The 22,231-nt window shown below is 40.1% G+C and overlaps 1 protein-coding gene across 1 annotated transcript in view; it reads left to right on the top strand.

Annotated features, from left to right (window-relative positions):
- Window positions 1-22,231, top strand: part of maea (macrophage erythroblast attacher, E3 ubiquitin ligase) — a 90,880-nt gene that overhangs the window by 62,154 nt on the left and 6,495 nt on the right. The window contains exons 6-7 of the mRNA XM_059965600.1: window positions 17,338-17,446; window positions 18,827-18,960. Coding sequence (XP_059821583.1) covers window positions 17,338-17,446; window positions 18,827-18,960 — 243 coding nt within the window. The remainder of the gene's footprint in view (window positions 1-17,337; window positions 17,447-18,826; window positions 18,961-22,231) is intronic.

Here is a 22,231-nt window from a genome sequence, read left to right as displayed (position 1 = left end):
TAGTTCCTCCACTGACTTGTTTTAGAGCTCAAGATTTCACCAACTGCAAGCTCTTGTGGCTCTATTTTACAACTGCATTGCAAAGTCTCCAAGGTCTGCCACTTTGAGTAAGTATGTTCCTTTTCTTTGGGACTTCTAAGAGGCACTCTCATGCCTCACTTGTGTAGTTTCCTCAGCTTTTCTTCTCTGACTATGATACCAAGGAAGTCTATTAACTTTTTCAAATCTTTTGGTTTTGTGGACACACTGTTGCAACTTCCAGACCTCATTTTGGTGATTTGGTAATCATGTAAGTTTCTTTCCCTTGGCTGTCTCAAGAAATCTGTAATATCCATTCTAAACCAGCATAGATTTTTGCACTAACAGATCAATTATAATGGATGTTTTGTTAATAATAGTAGATGCATTTATTTCATCAGTTGTATGAAGCAATCATGCTGAAAATTATGTACACTGCTCATATGCAGAAATATATTGATTATACATGTTGAGACTGGTGGAGACAAAGTATCATGTGTAACAGTGAGTGTGTTTTTAGCATACGTCATGGATTTAAGGATTAGAATCATAGAAAAGTCATTTCATAATTTCATGACTGTCTGAATGAAAAAGTTTACCCTCATGTCCCTCACCTTTCTCTCTTAACCCACCACCTCTAGTTGTAGTCCCAACCAGACTTAATGGAAAAAGCCTGCTTACATTTGCCCTATCTATACCCCTCATAATTTTGTATATATCTATCAAATCTCCTCTCAATCTTTATGTTCCAAGGAATAAATTCTAAACCATTCAATCTTTCCTTATAACTCAGGTCCTACAGTCCTGTCAGCATCCTTGTAAATTTTCTCTGTACTCTTTCAACCTTGTTTTTCGTTTTTCCTGTTGGTAGGTGACCAAAACTGCACACAATACTCCAAATTAGGCCTCACTAATCTACAACTTCAGCATAACATCCCATCTCCTGTATTCCATACTTTGATTTATGAAGGACAACATGCCAAAAGCTCTCTTAGAATAATCTAAGAAGCTTTTGAAATTCCCTAGATGGAAATGGAACACATTTGATCATATGTGATATAATTTGGTTAATGTAATAGCTACTCAGATTCTATGCATTTTTTTTTGAAGAAAAACATCCTGGAGATGAATGAAGCATTAGATCAGTGGCCAGTTTATTTTACACAAAACCTGAACAGAGCATTTTACACAATGGCAACCAAGATTTTTTTGTGAAAATGCAATTTAGAAACATTTAATGTAGATTTGGATGTCTAGAGGAGTTTGTCTTTTGCTGACTGGTTCAAATTTCTATAAAGATATTTCAAAATACAACACCAGTGCTGTTTCATTATGTAATGGAATAGTATCCATCATCTGCACTAAATTCAGAATCGGAATCGAGTTTATTATCACTGATATGTGTCATGAAATCTGTTAACTTAGCAGTTCAATGTAATACATAATATAGAAGAATAAATAGATCAATTACAGTGTAAGTATATTGCAGATTAAAAATTCTGAAAGAACAGAAATAACATGCATTGAAAAAGTGAGGTAATGTTCATGGGTAAAATGTCCAGTTAGGAATCTGACGGCAGAGGGGAAGAAGCTGTTCCTGAATCACTGAGTGTGTGCCTTCAGGCTTCTGTACCTCTGACCTGATGGTAACAATGCGAAAAAGGCACACCCTGGGTGCTGGTGGTCCTTAATAATAGACATTACCTTTCTAAGACACCGCTCCTTGAAGATGCTCTGGGTACTTTGTAAGTTAGTACCAAGATGGAGCTGACTAAATTTACGACCCTCTGCAACTTCTTTCGGTCCTGTGCGGTAGCCCCCCCCCATACTCCAGACAGTGATGCGGCCTGTCAGAATACTCTCCATGGTATATCTGTAGAGGTTTTTGAGTGTATTTGTTGACATACTAAATATCTTCAAACTCCTAATAAGGTATAGTTGCTGTCTCCTTTATAGCTGCATCGATATGTTGGGACTAGGTTAGGTTCTCAGAGATCTTGACATCCAGGATCTTGAAACTGCTTGCTTTCTCCACTTCTGATCCCTCTATGAGGATGGTATGTGTTCCCTGCATCTTACCCTTCCAGAAGTCCAGTCAGCTCTTTCGTCTTACTGATGTTGAGTGCAAGGTTGTTGCTGTGACTCCACTCCAGTAGTTGGTATGTCTCGCTCCTGTACGCCCTCTCATTACCACCTGAGATTCCACCAACAATAGTTGTGTCATCAGCAAATTTATAGATGGCATTTGAGCTATGCCTAGCCACACAGTCATGGGTATAAATAGAATAGAGCAGAGGGCTCAGCATACACCTCTGAGGTGCACCAGTGTTGATTGTCAGCAAGGAGAACAACTTGAGACATGAGTCTGTTCTTCAAGTGTCGTGACATAAGAGTAGAATCAGAACATATGTTACTGAAGGGTGCCAATGAACCATGGTTTTTATGCTGATTGAATGAGAGAGAACCAATCTAATATCACCTTCCAGCACTAGGTTCTTGGCCAAGCAGATCATTGCTCCTTAAAGATCTATCCAAATGTTTTCTAAGTGTCATGAGGGTTTCTGTATATTCTACCTTTCCAGAGAAGAAAACCCAGCTTTGTCCATCCTGGTCCTAGTTTTTACTCCAGATCCCAGCATATAGAGTCACTTTTGTCTCCATTGAATAGTCTTGCTTCCTTTAAGGATATGGTATGTTGATTACTCCTTAATGTATTATACATTTCCTTGTTTTTGCACATCTCATTTCATAACACTTCCCTGGATTAAATCTTATTTGATCCTTTTATGGCCATCTAACCAGATAAATTTCTTCACCAAGCTCCAACTATATACACTAGACTGATTCCTGCAATGGTGAATCGACTATATGATGAGAGGTTAGATCACAACCACAACAGATTATGTAGGTACTAGAAATCCAGAGTGACACACACAATGTGCTGGAGGAACTCAGCAGGTCAGGCAGCATCTATGGAAAGGAATAAATAGTCGACATTTTGGCCTGAGTCCCTTGATTAAGGACTGAAAACGAGGGGGGAGAAAGCCCAAATGAGGTGGGGAGAGGGGACAGAGTACAAGGTGATAGGTGAAGCCAGGTGAGGGGGAAAGTTGGACATGACAGCTGGAAAAGATGGCTAAAGAAGAAACCTGATAGGCAAGGAAGGTGGACCATGGGGGGAAAAAAGAGGAGGAGGGGCACTGGGGGAAGAGGGGATCAACTAGATTTGTATTCTGTAGTTTAGAACTTTAATAGGAGCAGGAATATACCATCAGCCCTTTGAAATTGCTCCATCATCCTTTATGGCTGATTTTTCTGCCTCAAATTAATTTAAACTTAGAAATTCCTGATTGTGGAGACTTGGAGTACATTTTTCCTTACTGAACAGTATAGAATAAGGGAACACAATTTTGGGATATGATACAAGATATTTGGGACAGGTGAAAAGAGACTACTATGCCCAGAGGGTTGTCAACCTGTGGAATTTGTGCTAACTAGAATTCTGGGTCACTGAGAGCTTTTAGAAAGAGAGAAGCCAACCTACAAACATGAGACATCAAACATGATGGTGAAAGAAGAAAAATAAGGTACTGAGATCAGTTATAATTTTAATAAATAGTTAAATGGGCTCAAATTATGTATTACTGCTATTTAACACCTACAAAAAGCTGAGGAAACTCAGCAGGCCAGGCAGCATTTATGAAAAAGAGTACAGTCAACATTTCTAAGAGAAGGGTCTCGAACCCAAACATCAGCTGTACTCTTTTCCATAGATGCTACCTGGTCTGCTGAGTTCCTCCAGCATTTTGTGTGTGTTGCTTGGATTTCCAGCATCAACAGATTTCTCTTGTTTGGTATTACTCTGATTTTCTTGTTTTTATTATAAAATTTAAAGGACACAGCACTGAGTCCTGTGGAACCCCAATGTTAAAGTATGTACAGTCAAAATAAGGAAAAAACCCTTTAGTGTTTACCCTTCCTGCCACTATGCCAATTTTGGACACAATTTGCAATTTTCTCGTAATAGTCTCATGGAAACTCATGGCTATGAATATGATTTTGTTGTTGTTTTGCATAGATCCCTTGTAGATTGCATCAACTGTCCCAAGCCTACTGTTCCACGTAGACTACATTAACTGTACTGTTCTTGTAGAAACTCTGTTATCTTCTCAAAGGACTCAGTTATATTGCTCAGACATAGCTCTCTCATAATGCATCTGTGTCAAACTTCCCTGATTAATCTCTGCCTTTTTATATTAAAGCTTTTAAAATCCATTTAACTGGATTTCAATAATTTGTCCACCACCGAAGTTAAACTAACTGGTCTGTAATTGGTTTATCTCTTTCTCTCTTTTTAAAACATAAATATGATGTTACTCCTCTGGTGTCACTGCTATGGCCAGGGAGCATTGATTAATTGAGGTGAAAGTCTCTGCAATTTCCTGCCTTGTTTCTTTAATAGCCTGGGGTTTATTTGTCCGTGCCAAGTGATATGTGGATTTTTTTCAGCAATGATAAATCTTTTCCTTCTATTGTATTTCTCCCATCCAATATTTCATACTGGCTTGCCTTAACTATAACAAGAGCCATTTGCCTCCTTTTGTGAAGATGGTTGGTAGTTATCAAAGAACATTACTTGAATTAAAAATAAAATGTTTTTTTATTTTTTGATTTCTAATTAACTCAGTAATTTGTTATCCTTTTAATGAAATATCTTACACTTTGATTTTCTTTTCCCAATCCATGTTTTTTCATATCCTCTGTTCCCTTTGCTAAAGTTGCCTTTCAATCTCATTCTTGCACTCCCTGTACTCTACGGGCTCTTTTATAAAGTGAAATAAACAAAGAGTCTGCAGCTAGAATCACTGGTGCATCTGTTGGGCTCTGACCTTTGAGGATGGCTTTTCTAGGAGTGGTTACCATGCAGCTCAAAAGTGATCAGGCAAATAACGCACAGCACAGCTAAAGGAGCAGGTACCAATGCAGATATTGCTTCCAAAGGAAAAAAAAAGAATGGCTAGAGGTAATGTCCTTTGCAAGTGCAGTCAGAACCAGGAGTGAGACATAGTGTGTCAGCAGCAAAGGATAAGTGGATGAATTAAGAGAGCAATTGTGGTGGGCACCAAGGAGGCCAGAGAAATAATTCCAAGGTGGTATGTTATCCATGTGGTGCCAGGTTTGAGAATGTCACTGAAGGGCAACAAATCACCCTGAAAGTTGAGAATGAAAAGCTGGAGGTAGTTATTCATAACCGAAGTGGTCTTGTAGGCAGAGTCAGGAAGCTGAAAAAGGATGAAAGGCATCCCCAGATCTCAGGATTACACATAGTGCTACATGTTATGAAATGTGAAGATGGGATGGTAGAGCAGATGAATGTGTGGCTAGATAGTTGATGAAAAAAAAATTTACCTTTTCAGGAGCTGGTGATGTTTCTACAAATTAGATGCCACAGTAGCAAGATCAGAACCAATATTTCTGCTGGTTTGGTAGGGTGGTGGAATTACTTGTGTTAGTGTGTCAGTTCTGAACTATTAATTTGCTGAGAATTAAGGAGGAGCAAAATGGAGGGAACAGGTAAACTTGAAAATAGTAAGTGAAGTAGGGAGTTAGGAAGAAAGTTGAGAAGCGGGACCATAAAATTAGTCATCTTGGGATTACTGCCTGTGCTACGTGACAGTGAGTATAGGAACAGAGTGAGGTGGAGGATAAATGCATGGCTGAGAGATTGGAGCTGGGGGCAGGGATTCAGATTTCTGGATCTTTGGGATCTTTTTTGGGGCAAGTGTGACCTGTACAAAAAGGACAGGTTGCAATTGAATCCCAGGGGGAACCAATATCCTGGCGGGGAGATCTGCTAAGGCTATTGGGGAGAATTTAAACTAGAATTGCTGGGGGGGTGGGAACTGAACTGAAGAGACCGACGAAGAGGCGATTGGCTCAGATAAAGAAAGCTTGGAGATTTGGAGTGCGAGAGGGAGGATAGGCAGGTGAAAGGGAAGGGATGCGCTTGGACCGATGATTTGAGATGTATTTATTTTAATGCAAGGAGTATTATGAACAAAGTGGATGAGCTTAAAGCGTGGATCAGTACTTGGAGCTATGATGTTGTGGCCATTACGGAGACTTGGATGGCTCAGGGGCAGGAATAGTTACTTCGAGTGCCAGGCTTTAGATGTTTCAGAAAGGACAGAGAAGGAGCCAAAAGAGGTGGGGATGTGGCACTGCTGATCAGAGATAGTGCCATGGCTGCAGAAAAGGAGGAAGTCATGGAGGGATTGTCTACAGAGTCTCCATGGGTGGAAGTTAGGAAGAGGAAGGGGTCAATAAATCTACTGGGTGATTTTTATAGACCATCCAATAGTAACAGGGACATCGAGGAGCAGATAGGGAGACAGATTCTGGAAAGGTGTAATAATAGCAGAGTTGTTGTGGTGGGAGATTTTAATTTCCCAATTATTGATTGGCATGTCCCTACAGCAAGGGGATTAGATGGGGTGGAGTTTGTTAGGTGTGTGCAGGAAGGTTTTTTGACACAACATGTAGATAAGCCTACAAGAGGAGAGACTGTACTTGATCTGATACTGTATTGGGAAATGAACCTGGTTAGGTGTCAGATCTCTTAGTGGGAGAGCATTTTGGAGATAGTGATCACAATTCTATCTCCATTACCATAACATTGGAGAGGGATAGGAACAGGCAAATTAGGAAAGCATTTAATTGGAGTAAGGGGAAATATGAGGCTATCAGGCAACAACTTGGAAGCATAAATTGTGAACAGATGTTCTCAGGGAAATGTACAGAAGAAATATGGCAAATGTTCAGGGGATATTTGCATAGAGTTCTGCTTAGGTACCTTCCAATGAAACAGAAAGGATGGTAGGGTACAAGAACTGTGGTTTACAAAGGCTGTTGTAAATCCAGTCGAGAAGAAAAAAGCTTATGAAAGGTTCAAAAAGCTAGGTAATGATAGAGATCTAGAAGATTATAAGGCTAGCAGGAAGGAATGTAAGAATGAAATTAGGAGAGCCAAAAGGGACCATGAGAAGGCCTTGCTGGACAGGATTAAGGAAAACCCCAAAGCATCCTACAAGTATGTGAAGAGTAAGAGGATAAGATGTGAGCGAATAGGACTCATCAAGTGTAACAGTGGAAAAGTGTGTATGGAACTGGAGGAGATAGCAGAGATACTTAATAAATACTTTGTTTCAGTATTCACTATAGAAAAGGATCTTGGCAATTGTAGGGATGTCTTACAGTGGTCTGAAAAGCTTGAGCATGTAGATGCTAAGAAAGAGGATGTGCTGGAGCTTTTGAAAAGCATTAAGTTGGATAAGTCACCAGGCTACTGGGGGAGGTGAGGGAGAAGATTACTGAGCCTCTGGCGATGGTCTTTTCATCATCAATGGGGTTCTGGAGGATTGGAGGGTTGCAGATGTTGCTTCCTTATTCAAGAAAGGGAGTAGAGATAGTAGATGTTAAGACTTTTGGCAGTGTGGAGGATCAGAGGAATCTTGGGGTCCAAGTCCATAGGACCCTCAAAGCTGCTGCGCAAGTTGACTCTGTGGTTAAGAAGGCATATGGTGCATTGACCTTCATCAATCGCGGGATTGAGTTGAGGAGCCGAGAGGTAATGTTGCAGCTATATAGGACCCTGGTCAGACCCCACTTGGAGTACTGTGCTCATTTCTGGTTGCCTTATTACAGGAAGGATGTGGAAACTATAGAAACGGTGCAGAGGAAATTTACAAGGACGTTGCCTGGATTGGGGAGCATGCCTCATGAGAATAGGTTGTGTGAACTTGGCCTTTTTCCTTGGAGCGATGGAGGATGAGAGATGACCTGACAGAGGTGTATAAGATGATGAGAGGCATTGATTGTGTGGATAGTCAGAGGCTTTTTCCCAGGGCTGAAATGGCTAGCACGAGAGGGCACAGTTTTAAGGTGTTTGGAAGTGAGTACAGAGGTAACTTTTATGCAGAGAGTGGTGAGTGCATGGAATAGGCTGCTGGCAACGGTAGTGGAGGCGGATGTGATGGGGTCTTTTATGAGACTCCTGCATAGGTACATGGAGCTTAGAAAAGTAGAGGGCTATGGGTAACCCTAGGTAATTTCTAAAGTAAGGACATGTTCAGCACAGCTTTGTTGCCGAAGGGCCTATATTGTGCTGTAGGTTTTCTATATTTCTATAAATGAACAGCAAAAATGATGAGGCTTGAAGTACAGAAGCAGTCTTCATTCTGGTACCAAGGAGATGACCTTTCATCCCAGAATTGAAAGCAACAAAAAGATTTTCCCCTAACTGCAGAATCCCTTTCAACTATTGTTCTTCTAATTGGTACAACTGAGACAGCCGTAGTGTAAAGATTTTACTCTGGTTGCATTTGATAAATTAATTTAATTACTGTGATTTCTGATAAGAACATAGAATATAGAACATGGCAGCATAGGAATAGTCCCTTCAGTACATCGTGTTGTGCCAAACCAAATAAACTGGTATCAAATGGCCAACTAAACTAATCCCTTATGCCTACAATGTCCATATCCTTCCATTTTCCTCACATTTGTATGCGTATTTAAGCATCTCTTAAAAGTCCCTAATGTACCTGCCTCTACCAACACTCCAACGCATTCCAGTTATCCTCCAATCTGTGTTTTAAAAAAACACAAAAAAAACTTGCCCCTCGCATCCCCTTTGAAATTACCCCTTACCCTAAATGCTTGCTCTCTGGCAGTGTGCAACCCATGCTCAACTCATACCTGAAGAATGCACTTGCCATACCATGTAACTCCAGCATGCTTCCATTTGGACTGCCTTGTGTTAGTGTGGGGCTGGAAGCAGGAATTGGTGTCTAAGCATGTTTATCATACTTGTATGGGATATTTTTCTTGGGAAATCCTTGTCATCGACAATGACTCTACCTCTGTTGGTTCTGAGTAGACTGATCAAACCAATGTGGAAACAACATATTGTTCTACAGCTGGGAGAGAAGGTTTTTGAATGAACAAGGCAACACATACTTTGTAAGATGGGCTTCCATGTCTTCCTGAGACATGAACTGAATGTTTTCACCAATTTCCTTACTGTTCCTTCTTTATTTTGAGAAAAAAAATGTTTATTGTCAGATGTACCGAGGTACAGTGAAAAAATTTTGTTTTGCATATCATGCAGATCATTTCATCGTTTCAATGTCAGGGAAAAGCAACAGTTACAGAGAAGTGCAGTGCAGGTAGAGAATAAGGTGCAAAACCAAAGCCATAATGAGGTAGATTGTCAGGTAAGAGTCCATTTTATGATATGAAAGGGACTGTTAAGTAGACTTAAAACAGCAGATGTTCTTGAGCCTGGTGGTAGGAGCTTTCAGGTATTATTATCTTCTGCCTAATTGAAAGGGGGAAAGAAAGAGTGGAGTAAGAGCAGTCTTTGATTATGCTGGCTGATTTACTAAGGCAGCTAGGAGCGTGGAGGGAAGCCTATACTTTTTATGATGTGCTGAACTACATGCACAACTACAGTTTTGGGCAGACCAGTTGCCATACCAATCTGTGATGCATTGAGATAGGATGCTTGCTGTGGTGCATCAATAAAAATTGGTGAGGGCCAATGGAGACTTGTTGAATTGAAGTACTGGGTAGAAATATGTGGTGACAGGAAATCACGCAGGCTTGAGGCACCTTAAGGCTGGAGTCAAACCTGAGTTCACCAAACTTGGAGACAGCAACATAATCTCATGCATTATCAAGGTGCTTGTAACAGCAGAGGCGTCATCCTGCTTTCTGAATCAGAGAACATCATTGCATCAACCACCTCTTCCAAATGGCTGAAAAGCATGCAGACGTGGTTAAAAGGTTCAGTTGTCGTTCAGACCAAACATCAGAATGGGAAAGAAATGTGATCTCAATGACTTTGACTTCATAATGTTTGTTGGTGTGAGGTGAGGTGATTTGAGTATCTCAGAAACTGCTGATCTTCTGGAATTTTCATGCACAGCATTCTCCAAAATTTACTGAGAATGGCATGAAAAGCAAAAAAATATCCATTGAGTGGCAGTTCTGTGGGCAAAAAAGCCTTTTTCATGAGAGAGATCAGAGGAGAACGGCCGACCAGTTCAAGCTGACAGGAAGGTGACAGTAACTCAAATAGCCATGTGCCACAACATTGTTGTGCAGAAGACCTTCTCATTGAACCTTGAAATGGCCATTGAGTGTAGATACCTTATTCAACCTGTTTAAATCATTAAGTGTTAGGGATCATGGCATACTCTGCTCAGATTTGGCTGGTTGTTAGCCTCATGTCCTTGTTCGATCATAACATATTAGATACGACAACTTGCAGGAAAGCTCTTAATATATTATCAAGATATTGCACCCTATACTGTGAAATAAACATTCTTGGCTTTGTACTTTTAACAAAGGTATTTGAATTCTATATCCTGATTCAGTTTACATTGAGTGAAATGGCATTGATTTTGGTTTACAAGGAGGAAAAAGGCAACATTAAAACTTTAACATGAGGATCTGGTCCACCAGCGTAGTAATTACCCTGATTTTATGCCCTTCATTTAGGACTGTTCATGTGAGTGTTCTGCTTCAAAGATAGTACAATCCTGTGCTCCTTCAAAATATGTTTACAGTGGAAGCTGGCAGGTGAAGCTTGGGAAATAGAGAAACAGTAATCCTTCAAGGTTCAAAGTATATTTTAGCTTCCAAATGTTGCAAAATAAATAGAGGTACAAATGTCTGGAGCCTTTCTGTACTCCTACAGTATTCCACTATTGTTTATGCAGGAACCATGATGAATGCATTCCAACTATTGTGGATCAGCATAACTGTTAAAGGAGCCAAGCAGAATGCAGTAGTCAGAAGTGCTTGAATTGACAAAGTAGTGCCTTTTTTGCTCTTGAAAGATTTTCCCTAATTCCTTCAGATGTTGACATCAATACAAAATGCAGCTGTTAAAGTCCATCCCAGTTGTGTAAGAACTGAAGGGCTTGTTTGGCCACCTAGAGCAGTTAAAGGTCAGTCATGTTGCTGTGGATCAAGGACAGGTGGCTATTTGTTCCACGAAGGACATTATATTCTGGATGGTTTTACTAGTTTGGCTTCATGATCAAAGTGTTACTGCAAGCTTTTTTATTCCATGTTATTTCACTAACAATTTGTATTCCTCAACAGCTGCAAGTAAACTTTCCAAATTGAATTATTTCAAGTTACTTTAAACCCAATAATCTGGATTTAGGTGCTGTACTGCTTGAATTTCTCCAGACAATAGGACATTACTCCAATACGCCTTTTAAGACCTTACACAGAATTCTAATAAATTTTCCACTGAATTTAACGCCTACAGGGAATGTGGAAACCAGTGCCTGGGGAGTTGCAAAGTAAACATCATCACACTCCCGACTAGTTGAAATTTCCAAATAATTAGATCTAGGTTTTATCAAAGTTGTATGTTCTAATGTACTTCCCTGTTACCATCAGGTAAGAGGTACAGAAACATGAAGGCACACACTCAACGATTCAGGAACAGCTTCTTCCCCCCGCCATCTGATTCCTAAATGGACATTGAACCCTTGGACACTACCTCACTTTTTATAATATATAGTATTTCTGTTTTTTGCATGATTTTTAATTATTCAATATATGTGTACTGTATAAAATAAGATTTATTACTATTATTTTTATCTTCTATATTACGTATTGCATTGAACTGCTGCTGTTAACAAATTTCATGTCACATGCCTGTGATAATAAACCTGATTCTAATTTGTAATCTGCTAATGTAACAATTATTTTATCATATTCTGTAATGGCAATATTTCTAGGGTACTGTGAACACAAGACTACCTGAGAAAAATAAAGCAAAATCTAATCTTGTGTTTGTATTGAATCAGCTTTGACCAAAGTACAGTCAGCCCTCCTTATCCGTGAGTCCTGCATGGGCGAATTCAATCAACTGCAAATCGAGAAAACCCAGAAGTGCTCTTCCAGCACTTGTTGTTCGAGCATGTACAAACTTTATTTTCTTGTCATTATTCCCTAAATAATGCAGTATAGCAACTATTTTACATAGCATTTACATTGTATTAGGTATTATAAGTAATCTAGAGATGATTTAAAGTATACAGGAGGATGTACGTAGGTTACTGTGGATCGGGATTGAAAAAAAAATCGGAAGTTCTCTTACTAAGTAAGTCGGGACAGGTACATCCGGTATTATTTAGCGTCAGTCAAACGTTTGTCTTAGTATATAGTATATATTTTACCTTTCTATGCATATAAAACACTTAAGAACATATGTTTCAGTGCTGGGCTCAGGAACGGAAGTTCCCGAATTCGATCCAGTGACAGACCACTTCTGAGCGTGCTCTCCATCCGTGCCTGGTTGACGTGGAGGATCAAAAACCCAAAACCCAATAATTAAACCACTGCATTGCTTAGTAATAATTGCAGCTTTCATTGGGGCAGGGCCTTTCTCACTTTATCCTTTAAAATTGTTCCAATTGTTGACCAACTGTAGCCTAATGCTTTTCCAATGACCGATGGCATTTCACCTCTTTCTGATCGCTTTATTATTTGCACTTTATTTTCAATCATGACCGTGATTATTTTCATGAACAGACTGCGGATTCAGAGCTCGACCACTAAGTCCTAATGTCCACTGCACTGAGACAGGATAAATGAGGTCTGGGGTTCTGCTGGGTCCTAAGGTCCACCGCATTGAGACAGGTTGAATAAGGGGCTTGAGTTTCCGCATTTTTTGGTATCTGCGAGGGGTCCCAGAACCAATCCCTCGCGGATAAGGATGGCCGACTGTGATAGTAAGTGGGTGTTAGCTGCTTTTTTAAAGCAATTGTTTGCTTTTGCAATTTAGATGTCATTTTTGTCAATAATATACAAACAAAAAAAACCACATTACCTGCAAAAAAGCAGCTGGTTAAAATAAACCTACCTCTGCTATTCCCTCCTACACGTTCTTCCAATCACCTTAAAATTATGCACTCTCATATCAGCCACTTCCACCCGGGAAAAAGTCTCTACCTATCCTTCTATCTTTGCCTCTTCTCATTTTTTGCCACTATCAAATTACCTCTCATCCTCCTTTGCTGAAGAGAGAAAAATATATACTTTTATTTCACCCCACTATGTCTGAGAGGAATTTTCTCATTTGACTGTTTCCCCCTTGCAACCTGGGTTGCTCTATACCCACTAAACATGTGCTGCCTCTAAGAGCAAACCCATTCCCCACATTTTTGCTTGCAACCTTTTCTCTGCCACATTGCCATCTCCTATTTTCAGTGCTACCCAGCAACACTGAAGGCAATTTAAATAGCCGACGAACCTACCAGTTGGAAATGCTTTGGGATGTTGGAGGAAAGCTATGTCGTCACACAAAGAGTGCGTTGGACGATTCAGAGATTAACTTTTTTTTAAACAAGTTATCAGGAACTAAGTTGAAAACAAAGTAAAACATCACTGATCAAACATTACCACAGGAATCAGTACTTTTCAGTGTGTACCAACCATATTGTTTTCCCATCTCCTGTTTTCCCCATGTTTCCTTATGATTACATTCTACTTCAGTTCGGGATTAATTCCAGGTTGTTGGAGCTGTGGAGCAGCAATACAAGCTGCAGTTCCACTGGGTTATCCAAGTATTATTTCTAGATGTATTTTTGCTTTTTATTCATCATTTTTGCTTTAACTTTGAATTCCACCTTCCCATTTCCAAGATGAATCACACAAAAACCTGCTACTGCAGTTTCTCAAAAAAGAAATAAGACAACCTTCTTAGGCTTCACCACAGATCAGGTTCTGTTGCCCATGTCACCAAATCCAGCACCCCTGGTGATTAGCCTGAATTTGAGCGTGGTGTGCAAGTTTACTTAATTTTCAGGGATGAATGATACCTCAGATTTTCAGCCAACCCCTATGGTCTACTATTTATACCTCTAATGTTGCCGGTCTTAGGAAGCCTTATTTTCCTCCAGGCTTGACTATTTGGTGTTCTGGTGTCAGGTGTGAGAATGCCATGCCCAGCCCAATGTATCCAAGTGAATTTGGAGGAAGTTTGGACACACAGTTGGTCATATTTTTCTAATGTCTTGAAATGATTGCTATTAGTATGTAAATATATATGCACAAAGCATATTCTTTACTGTGAAGTATTTTGAAGTCGTTTTGGAAGCAGCTATTTTACTTACACCCAATGGTGTAAACATGCATCTTTTATTTCTCGGTTGTACATAGCTATGGTTGCCAATTCATTGGGTATATTTAAAGCAGAGGTTCATAGGTTCTTGATTAGGAACGGCATCAAAGGTTACATGGAGAAGCTGGTGAATGAGGTTGAGAGGGATAATAAATAAGCTATGATGGAATGGTGGAGCAGACTCAATGGGCTGAATAACCTAAATCTACTAGTATGGTGCTAAAATATGCTTAACAAATGTTCTCTGACTATTCACTCTGCTATTAAACCAGTTAATACTAAACTAAAGCCCACACATACACAGACAGTGAAACACACATCCAGAAAAGGCATTACAGACTACACCTGTTAGTTTATTCTTTGCTGGGCTGCAAAGGATATGGTTGTGACCCCACACACGAGGAAATCTGCAGATGCTGGAAATCCAAACAACAACACACACAAAGTGCTGGTGGAACACAGCAGGCCAGGCAGCATCTATAGGGAGAAGCAATGTCGACGTTTCGGGCCGAGACCCTTCGTCAGGATTAACTGAAAGGAAAAAAAAGGGTTTTTTTTTGGGTTGTGACCCCAATGTTTTCTGAGATCCTCCAGCATTACACTGAGGAAATTGCCTTCTAGATTATAATTTGTGTATCAACCAAGGCCCCAGTAATTTAATTGTGGCTTCCTGGCTTTGGATCCAGCAAAGGGGAAGTTACAATGCAAGCAAAATGATGAGACGCTTACTATGTCAGGTGGTGCCTGTAGACAGAGAAACTGATGTAATGTTTCCAGTTGATGATTTTTCATCAGAACTGAGTTTTAAGTTACAGAAGAGGGAGAGAGCAGTGGAGAAAGCAAAGGAAATCTGTGCATTTGATGAAACCTAAGAGATACTGTGATATGATTGATGGTGATAAAGGCTGATTTAATTGCAGATTTTTCACATGGAGGAGGTACAATCGGAGAAATGATGACAAAAGTGAAAAAGAGGGAACTAGAAAAATAATTTCCAATATAAAATCTTGCAGTTGCTGGAAATGTGAATTGCTAGAAATATCTCTCAAATCAGGTGGCATCTGTTGACAGAAAAACTTCATTAACATTACAGCTTGACATCCTTTAATCAGACTGGCAAGTTCTGATAATTGGAAATGATTGCTATTTGAAATTGTTAAATTCAATGCTAAGTCCGGAGGGGTGTGATTGACAGGAAATAATTTGATTTAATTTTGCTTTCTACACAATTTTTCTGTTTACTCTGATTGTATTTTTACTCATTTCATGTGAAATCCCATTTCAGTAAAGCAATTTGTTCGACTGAAAGCGACACACACAAAATGCTGGAGAAGCTCAGCAGGCTAGGCAGCATTTATGGAAAAGAAAAGCAGATGATGTTTCGGGCTGAAACCCTTCGGTAGGACTGGAGGAGAATAAGATGAGGAATAGATTTAAAGGATGGGGAGGGGAGGGAGGAATGAAAGCGGATAAGTGAAAAGGGGGGTGAAGTAAGGAGCTGGGAAGTTGATTGGTGAAAGAGATACAGGGCTGGAGAAGGGGGAATCTTAATTGGAGAGGACAGAAGGCCATGGAAGAATGAAAAGGAGGAGAAGCACCAGAGGGAGGCAATGAGCTGGGAAAGAGAAAGTGAGAGAGGGAAAAGGGAATGGTGAAGGGGAGGGGCATTACCAGAAGTTCGAGAATTCGATGTTCATACCATCAGGTTGGAGGCTACGCAGACAGTACGTAAGCTGTTGTTCCTCCAACCTGACTGTGGCTTTATTGTGTCAGTAGAGGAGGCCATGGATGGACGTATTGGAATGGGAAGTGGAATTAAAATGGGTGGCCACTGGGAGATCCCACTTCTTCTTGCGGACGGAGCATAGGTGCTCGGCGAAGTGGTCTCCCAACGTGCATTAAGTCTCACCAATATACTGGAGGCCACACCAGGCGCACCATACACAGTATATGACCCCAACAAACACAAGGGTGAGGTGTTGCCTCATCTGGAAGGACTGGGGCCCTGAATGCTAGTGAAGGGAGTGATGTAAGGGCAGGTGTAGCACTTGTTTTGTTTGCAAGGACAAGTGCCGGGGGGAGATCAGTGGGGAGGGATGAATGGACAAGGGAGTTGCATAGGGAACAATCCCTGTGGAATGCAGAAAGTGGTTGAGGGGAGTGAGGTAGGGAGGGTAAGATGTGCTTGGTGGTGGGATCCCATTGGAGGTGGCAGAAGTTACGGAGAATTGTGTGCTCCAGGTGAGGTGACACCACCTGTGAGTCTGTTTGGGTCATATACTGTGTCCAGTGCTCCTGGTATGGCTTCCTGTATTTTGGTGAAACCCGATGCAGGTTGGGTGAGTGCTTCTCCCAGTGGCTAACTATTTTAATTCCACTTGCGATTCGCATTCCGATATGTCTATCCATGGCCTCTTCTACTGTTGCGATGAAGCCGCAGTCAGGTTGAAGTAACAATGCCTTGTATTCCGTCTGGGTAGCCTCCAATCTGATGGTATGAACATCAATTTCTCAAACTTCTGATAATGCCCCCCTTCCCCATTGCCTTTTCCCTCTCACCTTATCTCTTTGCCTGCCCACAGCCTCCCTCTGGTGCTCCTCCCCCTTTTTCTTTCTTCCATGGCCTTCTGTCCTCTCCTATTATATTACCCTTTCTCCAGCTCTGTATCTGGTGAAAATCAACTTCCCAGCTCTCTATTTCACCTTTTCACTTCCCTGTTTCACCTATCACCTTGTGTTTCTCCCTCCCCCCCCCCCTTTAAAACTAATAATCTTTTTCTCTCCAGTCCTACTGACGGAGTTCGACCTGAAACATCGACTGTATGCTTTTCCATGGAAGCTGCCTGGCCTGCTGAGTTCCTCCAGCATTTTGAGTGTGTTGCTTAGATTTCCAGATTTTCTCTTGTTTGTGCTATGAAACCTAATCCTAGTCTGCTAGAAAGGAGTTACACAGTGTTGAATCGGACTCTTTAGATCAATTTCAGTCAAAGTGTAATGCCTTCTAAACATTATCAAATATTTAATAACTCAGAACTGTATTGTGACTGTAGAAGTTTTACTGAAGTAATATACTTATTCATTGAAAGTTTGACTCTTCTTTACTGTTTTAGGCATGCTCGGAGACACTTCAGTCAAGCAGAAGGGGGACAGCTGGATGAGGTGCGACAAGTGATGGGTATGCTGGCATTTCCCTCTGATACTCACATTTCGCCATATAAGGTAAAATTGCTGATATATTTATTTTTCAAAAATTCAGATGAGGACAACTAAAATATTTTAAAATTTTAGATCTGAAATGTAGATGATACCCTTAATATACGTATAATTAAAAATGATTTCAGTCAGATTTGGTCCATGGTACTATATGCCATGAGACCCTTGTGCTGTATTTATTGATGCAGCTCAGCTGTCAGAATACATACCAGTCAGAGAAAGAGAAAATCTAGAATCATCTTACTGTGGTAAATTGACCGTAAATTGACTGTTGTATTTTATCATACATGGAAGATACAGAGTTCAGGGGTATACTGATATTCTCAGGTATGTCAACATCCAGACGGAAGTTATGGATGTCTTTAGAAGAATATTAATGTTGATAAACCCCCTGAGATTGATGGATTTACCCCAGATTATTGAGAGTGACAAGGTGGAGTCTTGAGAGGGATCTTTGTATCCTTGTTAGCCATGGACAAGGTCTGATCCAAAACTGGGAAACAGTTAAAATTGTTTCTTTGTTTCAAATGGACAGTAGGAAAGGCAATAGGACAGTCTAGGGTAAATAGTGAGAATTTTTTTCTCAAGGTAGAAATTTCAAGTACAAGAGGATATGTATTTAAGGCGAGAAGGGGGAAGTTTAAAGGAGATGTATGGGGCAGCTACTTTTTTGTATACAGACTGCTAGGTGCTGCCAGGGGAGGTGGTGAAAGCAGATCTCATAACACTGATTAAAAGGCCTTAAGACAGGTGCATGATTAGGCAGAGGATAGAGAAACGTGGACAGTATGCAGCCGGATGTGCAGTTTAAATTGGCATCATGGTCAGCACAGATGTCTTGAGCCAGAGGACCTTTCCCTGTGTTTTGCACTGTGCTACTTTATGTTCCAAATATTTACATTCATTATGAAAGAAATTCCAAAATTAATGTTGACGTTTCGGGTCTTGACCCGAAACATCGACAGTGCTTCTCCTTATTGATGCTGCCTGGCCTGCTTTGTTCCACCAGCATTTTGTGTGTGTTGTTTGAATTTCCAGCATCTGCAGATTTCCTCGTGTTTGCTCCAAAATTAATGTTGTGTCTTTCTGACGTCTGTTTATTGTTAATTTCCTTGTTGTTGGGATACTGCATTTCAAATGAACTCCACCCTTCCACCTTTTATCCTTAATTGAGAAAGTAGTAAATGAAAGTCATCCCCCTCAGATGTCTGCTGTACGTTCCCTGCTTCAAGTTGTCTATATTTTCTATCTATTTTATGGAGTTTGAAGTTCTTTTATGTGGAAGAGAATAGAAGAAGTTGTTTAAACTTGAGTGCTCTCAAACCTGCTATGTTTGGCATGGATTTATTTTAATACAGGAGTCAAATATGTATGTTATCATTACAGGATCTTTTGGATCCAGCCCGATGGAAAATGCTCATTCAACAATTCAGATATGATAACTACAGACTTCATCAACTTGGAAATAGTTCTGTCTTCACTATAACACTGCAAGCAGGACTTTCAGCTATAAAGACACCGTATCCTTTCAGAGTTTTAGAACCTTTTGTGACAGTACTTAAAATATTTAGTTGGTATGGGTTTTAGGTTGTTATAAGTGTGCAAATTGTAAAATCATTCCCTTACTGTGGAAGAAGATTTTTTTTCAATAAAAACAGATTGGGAGATTACTCACCAGATCTGTGAGGTTTCTGAATCAGGTTGATTATCACTGATACATGTCATGAAATTTGTTGTTTTGTGGCAGCAGTATAGTGCAAGACATTAAAATTACTATAGTGGAGAGGAAGGAGGTGTTCCTAAAATATTGAAACTAGGTTTTCAGACTCCTGTACCCCCTCCTCAACGTTAGTAATGGTCACAAGTTTGCCAGATGCTGTGGGGATTCTCACAGGTGTAGTGTTTATTCTCCCTTTCAAAGTATGCAGAAAAGGTATTGAGCTCACTGGGGAGGAGAATAGATCATCGCTTTTCTTCAGAACTGGAATTTGCTGATTTAACTTAAGGCCAATTTAGTTGAAAAGGAGTCAGGGAGAGTGGTCAAATAACTGATTGATTGTTGCGAAGCAAATAGTACTAAGAACAAAAGGCATGTGCAAAGTAAGTACCAGATTTGATCATGGCAGTCCTCATCAAGAATACGTGCCTGAATTTAGAGAGCTGTTCCATGGACAAGCTCGAGTTGAATGTGGGGAAAAAGGCATGATTAAGTGCCGCATTGTTTGTGGGTTCCAGGAAATGCATTTAATTGCAAATTCTAACTTACCAAACATACGGCTCAGCAGATGGGCAATCAGTGACTTAATGAAGCAATGCAAGTGATAGATGATGCACGAATGAAGGTCACAATATATCAGTGTCGGGGTAAAACCCATAACATTATAATTTAACATAAAGGATAACAACTTAAGTTAGATATGGCCCTTGTGGCTAAAGGGATCAGGGGGTACGGAGAGAAAGCAGGTACAGGGTTCTGAGTTGGATGATCAGCCATGATCATACTGAATGGTGGTGCAGGCTCGAAGGGCCAAATGGCCTACTCCTGCACCTATTTTCTATGTTTCTTTGTTAACTTGAGTGGGCGCAGGATGCCAGGTAGTAAGCTTCTGGCAAGGCATAACCAGTAAAAGTAAACAGGTGTTTTGCATCAGTTACTATTGTTGGCAGAATTTTAGATGGTGACGAAGAGGCATACAGGAGCGAGTTAGATCAGCTGGTTGAGTGGTGCTTCAACAACAACCTTGCACTAAACATCAGTAAGACCAAGGAATTGATTCTGGACTTCAGGAAGAAGTAGTTGAGGGACCACACTCCAGTCCTCATTAAGGGATTAGCAGTGGAAAAGGTGAGTAGTTTCAAATTCCTGGGTGTTAACATGTCTGAGGATATACCCTGAGTCTAACATGTTGATGTAATTACAAATCGTACATGACAGCAGCTATATTTCATTGGGAGTTCAAGGATATATGTCAGCAAAGACTCTCACAAAACTCTACAGCTGTACGGAAGAGAAAGTTCTAACTGGTTGCATGAACGTTTGGTATGGAGGGGCCACTGCACAGGATTGGAAAAAGCTGTAGAAAGTTATAAACGCAGGCATCTCCATCATGGGCATTATTCTGCTCAGCATCAAGGAAACCTTCAAAAGGCGGCATCTGTTATTAAGGACCCCCATCTCCCAGGACCTGTCCTCTTCTTATTGCTGACATCAAGGTTGACGTACAGGAGCCTGCAGACACACGTTTCTTCCCTCCGCCATCAGATTTCTCTATGGACAATGAACCCATGAACAGTACTTCACTATTATTTTTGCTGTCTTTCTGCACTATTTATTTAATTTATTTTAGAAATGTACTTTCTATAATTTATAGCTTTTTTATATGTATTGTAATGTCCTGCTGCTGCAACACAACAAATTTCATGGTATGCCAGTGATGTTAAACCTGATTCTGATTCACTCCTAAAACTGAGCAATTACCTCAACATGTACAGTAGATGAGAAAATTCTGTTTCATTAAGATCCAGCTAGGCATCATGATTTCTAGCAAACCCTTCCATATAGTCATATAACCTCCTAACAGACGTAAATAAGTAATTATATCATGTACTGTGAGCATTGCAGTTAACAAAATGTGCTCTTAAATTCATCAATTGACTTTGTTAGCAAGCAATCCAGATCTAAATTTGAGACTTAAAGCACTAGTGCGTTCAGTAGTGGCAGGGACTGTAACACATCACATTATTTTGGGTTGAAATTTCTAGTAATTAAAAGAGATGGTATTGTGAAGGAATTATTGCCAGCACTATGATGTCCAGATAATACAATTGATATTGAGTCTGACTATCTTAGCCAGGAAATAATTTAAAATAAAATACTGTTAGTAGTTGCTATCAATCTTTTAGGAAGGGAGATTGGTAAAATATCTTCATACCAAGTAGATAAATGGCAGTAACTTTTAGGAAGTTTACAAGAATGATGCTGGAAATGAAAGGATTAACAGTGTATTCACTGGAGTACAGGCCCAGAATGATGGGATATCTAACTGAAACCTATCATATATTGAATGGCCTAGATAGAGTGAGCGTGGTAAGAATATTTACAATAGTAGGAGCGTCTAGGATCAGAGTGCCTAGCCTCACAATAAAAGAATGTTTCTTTAGAACAGAGATGAGCAAGAATTTTTTCAGCCAGAGGTTGGAATCTGTGGAATTCATTGCCACAGATGGCTGTGGAGGCCAAATCATTGGATATATTTAAAGTACGGTTGCTAGGTACTTGATTAGTCAGGGTGCCAAAGGTTAAGAGGAGAAAACAAGAGAATAGGTTGAGAGTGATGATAAATCAGCCATGATAGAATGCTGGAGCAGGTTCAATGAGCTGAATAGCCCAATTCTGTTCTTGTATCTTAATTTTCTCACCATTTGTATTAATACAGGTTTCTTCCAGCAAGGGAGAATGTAAAATTCAATATGGGTTATTTGATTTTGCTTACCTTCATTTGATGCTGGAAATGGAACTGTGTTGACAGATGGATTAAAAAGATGAGAGAGTTTAGCAAGAAGGAAGTTTCAATGTCCAAGTGTCCAAAATAACTACTATACATTTCTCTTTCTGTGGTATTGATTTGTTCGGATTTTAGTTAGTCCCCCATTGATAGAAGTGTTTTTGCATTAATTGTCTATCAGCGAATGATACACTTAGTTTTCTTTTCAGATCATTTCTAAACATTCTGTTCACCTCTGGTTCAGTTTTTTTTTGTTAGATAATGCTCCTGTAAATGGGGGTGGGGG

The sequence above is a fragment of the Hypanus sabinus genome, chromosome 3 (assembly GCF_030144855.1).
Source record: "Hypanus sabinus isolate sHypSab1 chromosome 3, sHypSab1.hap1, whole genome shotgun sequence".
Classification (NCBI taxonomy): domain Eukaryota; kingdom Metazoa; phylum Chordata; class Chondrichthyes; order Myliobatiformes; family Dasyatidae; genus Hypanus; species Hypanus sabinus.
Note: the sequence above shows the minus strand (reverse complement) of the source record. Positions and strands in the feature narration are given on the sequence as shown.